Source organism: Streptopelia decaocto (assembly GCF_964273445.1).
Source record: "Streptopelia decaocto genome assembly, chromosome: 20".
In the NCBI taxonomy this organism is placed as follows: Eukaryota; Metazoa; Chordata; class Aves; order Columbiformes; family Columbidae; genus Streptopelia; species Streptopelia decaocto.
In genome coordinates, this window is record NC_138675.1 from 2,561,842 (window position 1) to 2,578,684 (window position 16,843).

General features: G+C 43.7%; 1 protein-coding gene across 3 annotated transcripts in view; it reads right to left on the bottom strand.

The window, feature by feature from the left end:
• Window positions 1-16,843, bottom strand: part of IFFO2 (intermediate filament family orphan 2) — a 41,095-nt gene that overhangs the window by 6,209 nt on the left and 18,043 nt on the right. For 2 of the 3 annotated variants that reach the window (XR_014185767.1, XM_082069655.1), the window contains exons 2-8: window positions 10,247-10,307; window positions 9,868-9,963; window positions 7,613-7,753; window positions 5,758-5,900; window positions 3,662-3,782; window positions 1,291-1,380; window positions 534-664 (exon numbers count right to left, since the gene is read on the bottom strand). Coding sequence is in view for 2 of the 3 variants with exons in the window: in XM_082069655.1 (XP_081925781.1) it covers window positions 534-664; window positions 1,291-1,380; window positions 3,662-3,782; window positions 5,758-5,900; window positions 7,613-7,753; window positions 9,868-9,963; window positions 10,247-10,307 (783 nt within the window). In the remaining variant the exon portion in view is untranslated. The remainder of the gene's footprint in view (window positions 1-533; window positions 665-1,290; window positions 1,381-3,661; window positions 3,783-5,757; window positions 5,901-7,612; window positions 7,754-9,867; window positions 9,964-10,246; window positions 10,308-16,843) is intronic. The other variant, XM_082069656.1, reaches the window with a different exon arrangement.

Below are 16,843 nucleotides of genomic sequence, written 5' to 3' on the forward strand. Positions count from 1 at the left end.
CCTGCCCTCTCCTATTCAAACAAAAGGGCCACCCTAGATTTATGGATGGGGAAATGGAAATTAAGTCCAACAAACATCTCCTCATCCACACTACATACAATCTCAAAAACTCCAAAGTTTCTCTTCTTGTTGTTCTTAAGACAGAGTGTGTACTGGGGGTGAGCAAGACTGAAGAAAAATCCTCCACAGTAAAGGGTTCTTAACACGTGAGAGGATTAAAACCCAAATCCCTCATCTAAGTCCACAGTCAAGATTTAATGTGGCCTTTTGTAAGAGTTCTAGATCTATGATGTTAAGACTAAACGTCAGTCCAAGTTAGAGTTCAACATTGTTGAATCCTTAAAGGTGTTACTGTGTGTAGGAACCTATACGTTGGTATAGGGCGTCTTTTAAGACTGATATTTGACCCTGAACGAAACAAGATTATTGGAAGGCCAAAGCTTTAGGGCAAAATGATACTACGGCCTTTGGCAGGAAACAAGAGCAAAATAAATCCCTGAAGCACCCCAGGCAGAATGGGAATATTTTACTACCTGTCAGCTGAGCCTTTGATAAGCCTACGACAGGTTTCCATTTGTACATCCAGGCCCCTTTTCATACTACACATTTCCATATATTCATGAAGGTGGCGATTCATGTCACTCTTGGCTGTGGCCAATTCCAGCTGTAAGAAATAGGAGAAACAAAATAAAGAGGAAATAATCAGCCAAAGGTGACTTGTTAGCAGCTTCTCCCAGCTTCACTCCATTTTACAAACTGGTGGGGATGCTAAAGCTGCCCAGAGCAAAACCAGAACACCCGCACAATGTATGCGTGACCTCAGTTTAAAAACAGCTCAACACTGTTTTTAAACAGCCCTGAGTGTTTTTTCTGCTGCTTGGCATCTTGTTTGTCAACACACAGTAATTAATGAAAGCATATTCTAGGCAGGGCAGAGACTGTGCGAAGCTACAGCTGTTGTGTCTGGCAACCTTGGAGGCCACGTCTTGTAAAGCATTTCCCAGGGTGACGGTGGATGTGCAAGACAAATAGGGGAAAAAGAATAATAGTGCATTTTCATTCTCTTTGTTCTGAAGGTTCTCTCTCCACTGGCTACAGATTTCTGCTTACACAACAATAATGCTGTACAGAGACTGGTATTTAGGAAAGATCCCAAGGGCATATCAAAGAAAAACACCTTTGCATTCTTAGATCTAAAGATATTCCACCTTTCCTCTGTGGGTATACAGGACCAAAACGCTGTTTTCATCCACTAGAAACAACTCACGTGGCTATGAACCACTTCCTTACCTCTATCTGCCCTATTGTTTCTTGGTATTCCTTGTCTCTCGTTTTAAAGAAAGACTCTGTTTCATGGATCAAGTTTCCCAGGTTTTCTTCCTGCAGGGGAAAGAAGGACACAAAGAATTAGCCAGAACCTAACAAGGAATTCAGTAGCAGACAGAAGGTTTTGTTATGTAACGTCATTCAGAAATGCAAGTTGTTATGCTTTTTCATGCAAAGATTTTTTCAATACATTTTTATCCACGTAAGGAATATTCTGCTTCTCAAAACTGACAAACCAGGAAACACATTTTTGTACCATGACCACAGCTTTGGACAAAGACAAAGCCTCTGATCAAGGAACCTGGAAAGCAAGGCTCCAGCAATTAAGCACATAGACCTGACACATGCCAAAGAACCAAAACCAGGGATTTTCCTGAACCCTTCTCCGTCTGCTCACATTTAGATAGGTTATAATTGCTCACCAGCCATGAAACTCATTTTTTCCTTGCACTGACCACAGCACTATGTACAGCTTTGCACTGGAATTCTCATTTTCCAATTCCATATTATTACTCTCGAGTCCTTTCAGTCTCCATTACCTCACACATATGCTTTGCACACATTCATTCCTATTGAAATTCTTCACTGCTAGATAAACCAAGCTCACGCCAGCACATTACTGATGAAAATACTGCACCTAAGAACATGTGCTGTCCCAAAGGAAACATCCTGCTGGGCAACAGCTCCTGTATCATCCTTGCTTTGGATTGACAAGTGCAGCCTGGGCTACAAAGTAAATAGCACGTCACAAAGACGCTAAAAGAATATAATTGTTCTCTCTTATCTTATTATCTACCTCCCTTTTCCAGAAAAAAATCACCATCAGTTTAGTGAGTATTAACTGTGTTTCCATCCTTTGGCCGCATCTGTGACAGCTTTATCAGGATCGTACCTGCTCTCAATGTCAGGCTACCCAGGCTATAGCTACAAGAATCATTTTACTTATCCTTTTATATGCAGAAGCGCTTTAAGGAGGAAGGTCAGAAAAGAAGGTGCTGGGGCACGGCGTAAGAACTTGAAAGGAATAAAGCCAGTGGAAGGAAGATTCAGGGATGTAAAGCACTATGTTAAAGACCAGGCACAGACGGAGCAGTCTTTATTCTGAATCTCCATCTACAAGACAAATCTACCCTTTCCTTGTATAATTTTCATTTAGAAGGATTTAAGCTTCTTAAAACCTTCAGAGTTTTCGCATGGAAGGTCTGAGTTCGGCAATATTCCTCTGATAGCTATGCTTATACATGCATACATGGGTATATGCAAATAAATCTGTCACTAATTCCAGCACGTGGCCACACATTATCACTCTGCCGCTCTCCCTGCTCCAAAGACGACGTGTAGCGAAGTACGCTGCTTTCTGCAGTCCCAGCACTTCTCAGTAATCTCCGCAGTCTCAGAGTACGCCAGACGATCCACAAACGGGAAGACGTACATTAAACACAACCGGCAGTCAACACAAGACAATATTCAGGAGGTTGCTGCCTCAGCACCTTTCCACACCAGCGCTGATGGAGGAAGGCATGATTATTTCTTACCTACTGCTCTCATGCTACTCAGTAATTAAATAATAGCGTCACCTTTAAGATGACCTGCGCAAAGCCAGACCTTGGAATTTCAATCTGTCTTTAGGTCTGTTTAAAAAGGCTCAGGAGTCCCTGAACGAGGCAGCATGCAGCCATTAGCTGACGGCGTGTGGGATCTCAAGGATTAAATGCAAGCTGTTTATTATCCACCAACACCGGGAGATTCCTATTGACTGGGAAGATGGAAGCACAAGATTCACAGGTTCAGAAGATCCCCGGGGCCTTACACAGTCCAGCAACCATAGCTCCTTTGTTTGGGATGGAGTATACAGACTTCACCATCTTCCACAGACCATATTGAGCTTATTTTTTTCCCCACCAGAATAACTGCGCAATACTATCCCCCACACTACATGTACTATTTTGACAATTAAAGTGTGAATGTTCATCTAGAGAAAACGAGACACTGTGTGGAAGATATAGGGCTTTAGATAAGTGACTGCTTAGGGTGACAGATTGTGTGACGCTCCTGGAACAGCGAGACGCGTTGGATCCTTTGACACTCGCTTGGTACGCATTAAAGACTCAGTTTGAAGGAACAGAGGAAATGAAGTTTGGCAAATGAAGTGATTGCACAGACTGAAAAGCAACCATAGAGAGAAAGCACTAAGAGGATTTTAAAAATCAAAGCAAGTTTGCGTGGCAAACTAGATCACCAGTCAAACATCCAAAGGCTCACATGGCTAAAAGAGCAGCTGAGGGATACAGTTTCTGCAGAGAATAGTTCAAGAAAATAATGGATATAAACTCACCTCTCCTTGGAGGTCAATTGAAGGATTGCAGTTTGTGAAGTCTTCCCAAAGAAGCAACGTTTCCTCATTCTCCTCCCATGTTAAACTATCGCAGTCATCATCAAAATCGAATGTCTCCCGACTGTTAAGATAACAGGAAAAGCATGAGTGAAAAGCACTCCAGCCCCACTCCCCCAGTCCTTTAATTAATCTTCTAGAAAAAAAGAGACAGTGAGAACTGAATGAAGGAGACAATGCAGCGGCTGAAAAGCCTCGCGGTTGTTACAAACAGGCTTTGCCACTGTCCAAGCCCCTGTTCCTGGGCTCTTTGCCACCCCGGAGCACAATAAGAGCTCCTTGTCCTGTCCGCGGTTCCAGCACACAGCCCAGCTCTGTCCTCCAGATGGTGCTGCACATTAGTTTCCCCTGGTTTTGCAAAACCACAAGAATGTTTTACGCTATTCTTTTATAACATGGGAAAATAAGCCCAAACAGTTCGAGGGATTTTACAAGAAACAGCCACTAGAAGACTCCCTGCTGATTTTCATGCTGAAGTTCGGCCAACGTTCTCCCTGCAGCGCTTAATGTTATTTTCAAAAGTAACAGCTGTGAAAAAACTGAACCCCGAAATGATGTGCAAGGTGAGTATAGATACTTATTGTTGACTTGAAAAACAAAGATACTACTACAGCCACTTAAGACTGAGAGCAAACAGTGGCGAGAATGGCCTTTAACACTGTTGTTTGGTCAGTTGTGCAAGAAAAGCAAGTTTCCGAAGGCACTCGGTCCCTTTTGGTTTGAACAGCAGCAGGGTGAAACACGAGTAGCTGCTTCTTGTCTTTGTTAAGGAGGCCTGACAAAGTCTGAACTTGCTCCCAGAAGCAGTCTGCTCATTTCAGATTGATTCATTTTTGTTACTTTAGCTCACTTCCTTTGAAGCAGATAACATCTCAGGCAGGAAGCCCAGTCCGATACTGTCCTTAGGAGGCTGAAGAGCTTGGCAAACGAGACAGACTATTTGTCTATGCTCAGCATGACTGTTAAAAAATAATTCTTGAAAAATCCAATAAACTTGGACATATGTGATTATGCCTTTTGCAATTCACCCTCTTCAAAGCGGTTTCTTTTTGCAAGAGCTATCCCTGTCAGAAGTCCCGACTGCTGCTTGCTTTTACCCATACACACCGCTCAAAGCCAATCGCATTTGGAGTTTTTACTACTGCACACCTAAAGATTAAGTTCATTATAGATAAAATGCAAGTTGCTTTCAGTTTCTGTTAATGAGAGAAGCTATTCAGTTATTTGTAAAATAGTCTTTTCTACCTCACAAAGCCCCCAAACCCAGATATCTTTAGACATGTACCATTCTCAGTAAGTCATGAACACTTTTCTACATCAACCCTATTTGCATGTAACAAGATTCCTGCAGCACTATGTGCCAAATAAGGACCAGATAAGAATGGCATTAGCAACACCACTAAAAACTGGGTATCACAGCACAGCTTTAAGAACAAACCCCAAACCTAAATGCATTACCAACCTAGTAGCTAAATTTTAGCCTCTTGCTTTTCTAAAAAATCCACATTATCTGCTGTCACACTGAATTCTAGCAGTGGAGAAGTCAAAAATCTGTGTTTATTACACTGAATATTAATAAAGGCCTAAAGACTTTAAAACAAGAGTCCTAACAAATGGAGTTACCTACACCTTTTGTACAAAACATGCCCCCCTATGCATGAAATTCAGGTGGAAGGAGACACAGCCCCTGAAAACAGAACTTTTGGCACCAACTGACAGCAGAAGAGGAGCTAATGCTACTTAGGGAATTTCTGGTGTACTCCTATATATTAAATACCGTCCCCCATTGTGTGGGAAAACACAGGGAATTCTCCTCTCTGGGAAAGCCAGACCTCCTCTATTCAGGGGACGAAGAAAAATCAGCTTCTGTTAATTTTATCTGAACTTCCTTGGAGTATGTACCATCCTGGCAGCTCGGGTTCAACTCCTAGTGAGAACTGGGTGGAGGAAAATAGTACTTCTGCAAGCATATAGAAATAACTCAACGAGTTCTGGGATTAAAGCTGCATTTTGGAATAGATTTTCCCCACGATACTCACAGCTGATTAAACATCCGCTTCATTTCATCCGTGATGTTCAAGGAGCAGCTGACCTCATCGTCAGAGAACCTGCCGTTGTCTCCATCCTGCTCAGAGAGGTCGTCGTCAGACGTGAGCTTGCGGTCTTTCTTCTTGGAAGCCACCTTAATTGGAGAGAAGAGCAGTAACTAGAAGGTTCAACTGAGGTGCTGCGCCGTGAGGGGTGGGAATAAAGAAGGACAGGCATTAGGTTTGAGCAAATATAACTGTTGATCAGCTCCCGGGCAATACAGGGGTTGTTTGTATTCAGGACAGGAGTTGCGTCTGTTAATGAGTGGTGAACACAGAGCACAGGGAAGCGGTTCGGAGGAGCGGAGAGCAAAGCAAGCTGCAGGCTGCCAGCGCTCTACACAAGTTCATCTGGTCACCGACACCAGTCCAGGACCCACCAGAGGACATGCAGAGGTTAGAATGACACGGGGTCAAAGCGTTAAGCTGGCGGGAGCGCCCAGGCAGCAGGCTCGAGAGCAATGACAGAACTCTCCCTCTCCTGCCACCACCACAGCTCCCAGCGTCGAACCACCACCAAAAAGTAGACGGGAAACCTTTCTAGAGAGCCTCCATTCCCAGCCCAGCAGGCTGCTGCTCTTCAGGTTGACAAAAGAAGGGTTAACTGGGCCACAGAAACACCTGGACAACCTCAAAGAAATGAAGCTCGTAAATGCGCAGGGACAGATACCCCTGCAAAGGGCACAGAGGAGCACGTCTTCATCTGAGGACTGGGAACATCGACGACATTCACAGATGGTGCCACAGAGTCACAAACACACAGTTTGCTCCCAAATTAACTGTCGTTTTTCCTCTACTTGGCACATAAGCCATCCCTTATTGTTATTCTCTGTGCCGATCATTTTAACCACTGCATGCTTGACCAAAAGCGTGCTTTGGAGTTATCATTGAGCAGAAAGACAAAGCAATTCTACTCAAAGATGAGAAGGAACCACCAGCACGATTCAATGGCTCAACTTGCTACAAAAATAATTGTTTCCAGTAAGAAAGTTTGAATCTTTTGGGATATATAAGAAAAAAAAAAATAATAATAATAGAAAAAAATCAAACATTTTGGCTACTTCACTATAGCCAGAAAGCACAACCAGTAGAGACCACAAGGATCTTTTATGGTGGTTTTGTATGGCATTTAGCACACTATATGGCATCACTATACAGAGAAAAGCATCAGACTCACTGAAAGACTGCAGACACATTTAGATCGACGCAGAAGGAAGCTGGGTTAATCACAACCGAAACCGCAGCTATGACAGAAGTCCAGCTGCACTGGGAGTTACAGGTTTGCTCCACACAGAGCTGTAGCCGCTCGCTTTCGGAGCAAATTAAACGACTTTCCTACCGGCACCAAGGAGCCACAACAGCTCAAGGAAAGCAACTGGAGTTTCCAGGCTCACCAAGCAGTCAGAAGCGTTATTTCTGGCCATGCAGCTTGAGCCAGAAATAAGAACATTTAGATGACAGCTCTACAAGCTTAAAACTTCTCACTTGTGAAGGGAACAAATGTGAGGAAGCCATGTGTACAAACTGAGACTCTGTAATGCTTTTCTTTCCCCCCTGCATTAATTGTAGACTAGCATCAGACTAACAGTGTGTCTTAAAGGTCACCCTGAGACTTCTTTATTTAAACTCTCTAAATTCTGTGCTCTTAGAACTAGAGTTTCTGCAGAAGAGAGCTACACTTGAAGACTGAGAAAGAAGAAAATATGGCTACATAGAGAGATTTCAAGAAAAGGCAAATGACCTGGACCACACTCCTCAACACTGCTCCCTCTTGTCCTACCCTATGGAAAATTCATGGCCTAATCACCTGGAATATCTTGGAAACGTCTTCCGAGTTGCGCTGCTGCGCGACATCGCACAGCTTGGCTGTGATATCGATTCGCCGACAGATGTCCATGTCCACCTTCATGGCCTTTTCTTGAATCTTTGTGTCCAGGTCTGTCATGGGCTGCAGGAAGGACAGTAGTGATTATCTTCTATTATTATACAGTTCAGGAAAGAGGAGATACCCCACAGTATCTCTCTAACCCCAGGGCATACCATTCTTAAGCAATATTACATAGTGTTCTCTGGGAAAGGCAGTACACAGACAATCTAAAGAGACTGGACAGCTAACAATTCACATTCATATCCAATTCTAATAAAATTTCAACTTGATTTGCCACCAAAAAACCCTATACCCACCCCAAAACAACTGCTACATGTGGCAACAGTACACTTTTATGGGTCAATAGTGCTCTTAAAAAGGAGGAGAAAAACCCTGTTGAGCATGTGCAGAACAAAATGGAATCTAAAATCTGCTGAGTGTGCAAACTTCCCTCCCTTTCAGACAGAAAAATGGTGCCTGCCAGGAAAAGCTGCTTCTAAAACAGAATCCAGGCTACACGGCAACTTCATACATACCATGAAAACCTAAAATCAAGATTGGATCTAAAGAGATCCATGAAAGCTTGTGACACTGGAAATCCTCCTCATTGGCATTAGCCTGGCTTCCAGCCCAGGAAAAGTTCTACATGAAAAATATTGTGTCTTGCTTCACTCTGAACAGTAATTATAACCATAATCTATAAGAGATACTCCCACTCAGACAGTACAGCTGGCTCATTATGAAGAAGGATTGTTCCACAAAAAGCCTATTTTCCAGCCTAGATGAGACTTACCCTGTTGCAAAGTATCACTGCAGGGGCTAGGAAATGCTTCCACTTTGAGCAGAAAAACTCTTTGCAGAGCTTTCTTAAATACCAAATCCTCTTCCCAAGAAGAAAGCTTAGGGTTTTTTTTTTGTTTAGTTTTTAAATTATTAGAGTTCTTCTCCAGCTCCTGTCAACCACCTTTGGACAATTTAGAGACAATCTTATCAGCCAAATAGGTACCAGGGATTCTTTTCCACAGGAAGGCGAGAGTCACAGGCCAACATTTTGCATTTCTCTGCTCTAAATATTTCCACAGAGGGATTCAACACAAGCATTCTCAGTGCTTTCCTTAGGCTCCCTTCTCCCTTGCAGAGTTTGCAAAGCCTATAACGCACTTTCTCTCAGGTTGAGGAGGATGTTTGCATTCACCACCGCCCTTTTTGTACACACCGAGCAACATCTCTTCCTCGCTGAAGAAGTCATCCCAGTGATACAGCCCTGACGAGTTTCTCCCTTTCACACTGCCTCTAACCACGCATGCCTTTTCTCAATTAAACACCAAAAGAAGAGACAGCTAATTGCTGAATTTCACATGAACCCATCTAGCGGCCCTGAGAGAATGTATTTGACACCAGGGAGCAGGTTCTGCAGGTTTGTATAAAGACGGAAGGAAGCAGTTCTACCCAAAATTACAGAATAAACGTAATAGGACATATTCATTATACAACTTGGATCAGCACTACTGCAGTCTTACAGAGAAAGGCACCTTACTTAATGTTCACCTGGCTTATCTTACTAGATAACTGCATGTATACATGCTCTCGGTATGTCTAAATGTAAGAAAAAAATGCCTCAATTGTAGCCTAAAAGATCTCCCGGTTCTGAGGAAAGATTCTGAGGAACTTCCTAAGAAAACAAGGATTTAAAAAAATATAAATAAATTAGGTCAAAGCAGCACTGGGAACCAAGTCAGATACCTGAGCCAGTGATAGTGGGTTAATCCCTTCAGAGCTTGCATAAAGAGAGTTGGGAAACACATACATGTTCCTTTTTGAATGTGATTTTTTGCGACTCGGAGCAAAATCCCCTCGTTAGCGACAGCCGGTGCTGCACCATCGTTGAGGAGCCCTTTGCCCTAAATTGCCACTTCTCCAACATTTTAGTTTTTGCCACGGCTGCAGAACGGGGAAGGGAGGGAAGAGTCCGGGTTATGGGTTAAGCGGCGAGTTAATGCATCTCCACAGACCAGACGGGAAGCAGGGGGCAGGGTGATCTGTCTGATGCATTAGGTCATCGAGGCAGCCATAACGCTAACTACGAAGCGGCACTCACTAAAACCAGAACCTTTTTATGAATGAAGCCATTTGCATGACACACACATCTCACAGAGGCAGTGGGAGCCGGCCGCTCCGCTCTCCTGTGTACTTACATCACTCATCAGACCCTTAAAGACCACAAGTTCTGCTTTCAGCCTCTCAATCTTTTCATTTAACTCCTCCTGCAGAGCTTCCGCTTCCTGCGCCTCCTGCCAGAGAAAGCACACAAAGAATTAAGAGGGCGACACGCGTTTCCTCACATAACCCCGACAGGGCCGATAAGGCACCTCGCCACCCCCGCGGTTCACTTTGTCACAAAATTCTGCCTGCTTCGGCTTCAAATATTAACACTAACACTATTCTCTAGCATACAGGCAGCTGCTCTAACTAGAAGATAGATTTTTAATTAAAAAAACAACTCAAAATGTTACTAGCGTAATAAAAGGTGCAGAGAAACCCCATACCTTTCAATATATGCTATTCAAAACTTACCTCTCGCAAGGTTTCTACCATAGATTCCAGACTCATTCTTCTTGTCAGTTCCTCTTCCCATCTGAGAGACAAAGATTTGCAAGTGAACTGTTAATTATGGAAAAAACCCAAATCACAAGTCTTCTGGTAGCTGTAGGGTGATGACAGTTATTTGAAATGTACAGCAGATGGTCCCCCTCACTTGTACACCCGCAAATCAGGAACATTAAGTCTGTAAGAGAATAAAAGCTAAACCCACTTTCATTGGGACCAGTGCTCTTCCTGCTCCTCTGTGCAATATTTGGTTGCAAATAAGGTTGGGAAATTTTCAGTGCAAAAAGAATGAGGTGAAGGTCAGTTATCTGAATCAGCCGCCTTCCTATTGATCTGTTCAGTCCAATGAATTAATAGGTTTATGTGACTTCTACATCAGAATCCTCAATAATCTCCATGCGTGAGGGATTTCTCAGCACCACAGTTGCAAGGAGAGGACTCGGGCAAACATCCTCAAGACAGCGTCTCCAGCTCGCTGCTGCTGCAGCGCTGCAGGGCGGAGGGGGAATCGCAGCTGCCAACTGGATCACGAAACCCAGTCTGCTACAACAACAGGAATGACGCTTCGGGAAAAGAAACTTAGGATGCCACATGATTAAAATAATCCCGTGAACATTGTCTGGGTACCATCATGATAATTTCTGTTGCTACCTCAACACTTTTTATAGTTTAACTGAACATGGCAAACCACAGGCCCAGAAATCTATTAAATAAAAACATTAATTAAATCAAATCAGACAAGTGCAGTGGCAAGATGACACATGGGCTACATCAGCGCTTTCCTGCTATTGTGGTGCAGGAACAACCCCAGGTTCCGGTATAAGTTGGGGAATGACCTGTTAGAGAGCAGCGTAGGGGAAAGGGACCTGGGGGTCCTGGGGACAGCAGGGTGACCATGAGCCAGCACTGGGCCCTTGTGGCCAGGAAGCCAATGGGACCTGGGGTGGGTTAGAAGGGGGTGGTCAGTAGGTCAGAGAGGTTCTCCTGCCCCTCTGCTCTGCCCTGGGGAGACCACACCTGGAATCTTGTGTCCAGCTGTGGCCCCTCAGTTCCAGCAGGACAGGGAACTGCTGGAGAGAGTCCAGCGCAGCCACCAAGATGCTGGAGGGAGTGGAGCATCTCCCGTGTGAGGAAAGGCTGAGGGAGCTGGGGCTCTGGAGCTGGACAAGAGGACACTGAGGGGGGACTCATTCATGTTTACAGATATCTAAAGGGGGAGTGTCAGGAGGATGGAGCCAGGCTCTTCTCGGTGACAACCAGTGACAGGACAAGGGGCAATGGGTTCAAACTGGAACACAAGAGGTTCCACTTAAGTATGAGAAGAAACTTGTTCCCGGTGAGGGTGGCAGAGCCTGGCCCAGGCTGCCCAGGGGGGTTGTGGAGTCTCCTTCTGTGCAGACATTCCAACCCACCTGGACACCTTCCTGTGTAACCTCATCTGGGTGTTCCTGCTCCATGGGGGGATTGACCTGGATGAGCTTTCCAGGGCCCTTCAACCTCTGACACTCTGGGATTCTGTGAATATCCAATGTAACAGTGTGTGAGTTCTCCACTCTACAGCTGAAGTTTGATTTACACAGCAAGACTTGTTGTGCATATTTTTCCCAGCAAAACAATTTACTGCCAAGCAGGGTAAAATATTTAGGCTGAAATTTGTATTTGTCATTAAATGTTTTAGCTCATATTACCATATCCTATTTATTTTTTTACTAGTAATTACATGTACATTTCTACAAAAACAGTAACTTTGTTTTCAGATTTTAATATTGAAGGCAAGAAGGTGAAATTAATTAAAGCAGTCAAATATATTCGCAATCTGTAAGATGGTCTCCTTCTGTTACAGAGTGTTGTGTGGCTCCAATCGTTCCTCCTGGTCTTTCTGCCAGCCCGCTGTCATTTATGGATGCAAGTCAAGCAGACACTGCAAAAACTGATACGCTGCTTTAAGGTTTTAACTGTTGAAGTGAGGAATACTGGCTGCATCCAGGTTATCTCCTGTATTATTTGCAGCCCTACGGTGTGTCGTGCATTCTGCGGAGAGGGACGTATTTTTGGAAGGCATCTCTGCATATTTTTACTGACTCTGCCAAAAGCTAGCAAAAAATATTAGCATTCCTCCCCAGCAGTTCAGCCTTTCTGGACAGTCTCCAAAATGACGCATCTCAGAGGCTGCTCAGACCAAGTTTCCCCAGCCTGCAGAAATTCCAGTAGTTTGATTGCTTCTCCTTGTGCCAGTTCAAGTGCATTTTGCAGAACAGTGATTTACAGGCCTAATTCCCTTCTGGCAAACTCAAGACGGTGTCTTCAAGAGAAGAGGAAAACGATGCCTTATTTTATACTGATACGCACCTTCCCCACAATTTCTGTGTTTCTCTTAATTATAGGAACAATAAAACAACTGGGTAATTTTTAACCAAAAAGTGCATGCCTAACAGAAGGAATTTTACACTGGACTGATAATAAGGGTCTTGCTAACCATTAGTATCGTATTCTTAACCTCAGAGCACGTTTCTCCCACCTCCTACCAAGCTGATTAACCTCATTTAACAGCTAAACCCGCCAATCTTACTTTCTCCTCACGCTTAAACCTCAGGAGACTATTTGTAGCCAAGAGAGGAAGGAGACGGATGGGAAGGTGGAGGCTGACAATGAAGCAGAGGATTAATTCTCTACATTTAAACTTCCAAGGAAGTGAGACAATAGGAAGATTGCTCATTCATATCATCATCCTGTATTTGCTGTAACACACAGGACTGAATTTAAAAGGGACCTTGGCAGCTGTGCTGCTACACACGCCAACAGAAGCGGCAGTAAGGAGTCCGCATGCCACCGAGACGCTAACTATGGCTCTGCCGTCTTTAATATTCAAACATACTCTAAATTATTCTCCCAGTGACCAATAACTTTCCTTCAGTTACTGATTAAAGGCAGAGCCAGTGATGCCACTCGCGTGTGCAGCCTAAAATGTCACTGGAAGGGACCAGAACCTGCTGCTGCCTTGGTCTTGAGGAAAGGGAAACCCCACCTGATTAACCACCTCTGCAGCGTAAATTGGGGCGGGCAGGTGAGCCCTCGGCTGGATAACCACATGAGAAGCAGCGGCAGGAAGGACGAGGACTATAAAACCCAAAGGGAAATGGTTTTACACGCTATAAGCTAAAAAACACCCCAGTCGTCACAGATTTGCTGCAGGATATGAACCAGCCAGCTGCTCCTGCTGCTCTCACGTACACTTCATTCTTGGCTCAGATGCATCGATTGCTAGGATTTCCAGCTGTATCCCAAAATCTTTTTTCCTGACCTAGAAAGGCAAACCTTGCCATCTAAATCTACTGGACTTCCAAGGCTGCTTCTTATATTTTCAGTTATTTCTTTAATAAATCAATCGATCAATCAGCAATAGGAATTTCACATCTAACCAAGCTTTTTTTTTTTTCCTTCTTTCCTGTCCCGCCAAGGATGTTTTAGTTGCAACCACCACCTACCCATCCCCCAAATAATCTGAATTTTGGAAGCTTTGGATCTCTTCCCCTGTTACCAGATGTGACGCGCCACATTCCAGCAGCGTTTGGTCATCACAGCTTCAGGCCCCAAACTGCTCCTGCATCACGTCTGACAGAGCTCAGAGGAGAACAAAGGATGCTGGTTTTCTTTAACGGGAATAGTGACATTACAAGGATATTAGGCAAACAAAACACATGAATAGTGAGCTGCTTAAAGCGGGGTTCTTGGAAAGCTGAGTCACACCACAAACTTCTGTGTTTCCTTTGAAATTGGAAGAGTAGCTACCAGTTCACCCATAGCAACACCACCTCCTACACTGGAGAAAGCTCACAGAGACACCTCAGAACTGGACAGTGTCCCTGAAAAGCTTCTCTGAGTTTTTAAGCCTTAATGAAATTAAACTGAGCAACCTCTGTTGACACAACAGGCTTCAAACCACTTTCCCTGTGTCAAGGAACACAAACACCTTCCTTTCTTCTCTCCCAGTATCATCAAGTCAACCTTAAGAACACAGACCAGAGCCCTACCCATTGGAGCACATTCACAAAGCCTCTTGAGAACAGAAATTGCCTTTCCAAAAATTGTTCAGCGATTTTCTTTTAAAAACCTGGGATTTTTAGATGTACGATATTATTTTGACATATTTTGTAAGCACATTGTTTGTTGTCTAATATAAACCTAGTGTTTTAAATATGTTTTTGCTCAAAGCAGACAGGTACAAGTAGATCTGTTGATAGTTAATGATGCCTGATGGCATCAGCTGCACCATTTCTTTCAGTAAAAATATACCTTGCTCAAGGAAGCCGATATTCCTCCAACAACATTTAATGACAATACATTTTTTTTCCCATAAGAAAAAACTCCTTAGGAAGACCCTTCTTCCTGGTAGTTTTATGCAGAGAAGAAAACCACCAAACAGAAACAGAATAACACAAAACATCCACAGTGGCTTAAGTTTTTCCCCGTCATTCTCTCAGGTACTGACTCCAAAGCTTTTCACTGCGTTTTGTTATTGATGGAGTGTCTTCCCATCAGTTTATGGGACAAAAGCAGTGGCAGAAAGGAAAACCTAATAGCTCGAGTGCTCAAGTCAAGTCAAGGAAACAAAAGTGTTAGTTTGAGCAATGACTATAACGTGCACAAAAATATTAACAGCTGGTAATTCCTGAAAATATCAACATAGTGAAGGGACGAACTGTCAGTGCTACTTCAGGGAACAGCGGCATTTTTTCTTGCGCGCTAAGACACCTCTAGTCCACTTTTGGCCCGAGACGCAGCCAGCCTTGCTCATCTGTTGGATCCGAAACATCCCAGATGCACCCTCTGATGTACACACCTGCAAGGAGATGGAACAAAACACCCATCCGTGGCATGATCAAGTCATCACACCTGCCCGGGAGGCTTCGTGCTCTGCCGTCACGGGGCACAGCCACGTTTTCTGTGCTCCCGTTCCTTGGCGGCAGCACTGCTTGCTCTTTTGGGATCTTTCTGACGCCCATAGGTTGTTGACAGGAGCTCCCGATGGCAAGGCGAACCACACTGCGCACCGGCGCTGGCAGGAGATTTAACACTTGCTGCGCACAAGTCGAAGTGATTGAATCACTTCGCATTACTCACGGTCATTAAAGCCGCCTCTCACCATGGGTCTGCAGTAACATGCCCGCTAATCTCCTCTCCAACACCTAGATAATAACTACCAACATTACAGTTTGTAACTCTGATTGTTATATATTTCATTTGAATTGACTTAGCGGCCCATCAGATGTACAAACTTCGATTGCCACACAAAAGGATCCTCAGCCTAATCCTGTAATCGGCCACAACAGAAATTTGGGCAGGATATGCTGTTTGGGAGAAACACACTGTGGTTGGTGGGGATGAGAAAGTATCACGTCCAGGGCTTTCTGAACAGATGTAGAGAAACCTTTACGATACCAAAATTCTGCTGCAGCATCAGTTTCTGTTTAACCATTCGCAATGGTGTTTCTTAATTGAGAGAAGAACCTACATCTATCATCTCACTAAACCACTCTGGCTGCAAGAAGGCAGCTTGGGATTGTAAACACAAATAGCTGTCCGCATGTTTTGTTAGTTAAAAAGAACTGGACCATGAAAGATGGATTTCATGTTAAAAAACCTCCATGAAGCCTCCTTTATTTTGTTAAGGAAAAAAAAAAGAAACAAAGCACCATTCTCCCTGCTTTTAGAATCCTTGCTTAACAGACCATTTTCCTACCCAGTCTTAATTTTGCACTGAATTAGATATAAGCCTGCATTAAACAATTCGTTTATTCACAAATGCTACCTCTTGTTTAAGCAAGCATTTTTAAGATGCTGTAATATAAAGATTCTTCCAGATTATCCCAAGCACAGACCATTTCAATGCCGCATGCCCTGACTTCTTATTGAAGCAAATTAAATGTTAGTTGATGGGCTCCATGTAAAACGTATTAATTTAATGTGAACGTCTGATTCCATTAAAGCCTGACTGTAACACAGCAGCGGCGCTCCTGAATGAAGTCATGGGTTTGCCTGTTGCAAGCACCATCCTCTCCGCAAAAGCTCTTTGATACAAGTCAGTCATCGCAGCATCAAATTTCCCACCCGTCAGAGTGACGGTCGAGCGCGTATTCATGATCCTGTAGCAATGGTCTGGATGATACCGGTAAAATCACTGCCCAGCAGAACTCGAAACTTCTGCACTGTTCCTATTTGTGTGTCTCATTCTAAGGTTAAAGTCCTGTTCTAGACTTAAAACAGCACACAGGCCTTTGAACAACAGCAATTGCTTGTGAAGAGAATTACTACAAGGACTTACTCTACATAAAAACATTGCCTAATTATGCCTCCTGATTACATACACCTGGAAAGATGCTCCAGCCTGCTCCTGGAACCACAATAAAAATCATCTGCGAGTTCATTTGTGTTTTGTTCCTGACCACACAAAGTGTTTAAACAAAAGCCATGCATAATGTCACAAGAGTTCAACAACTTCAAGTAGAAGCAACCTCCATGCCTGCATTCCTTTATAAAGAAAATTATGGTGCTTTTAATACATTA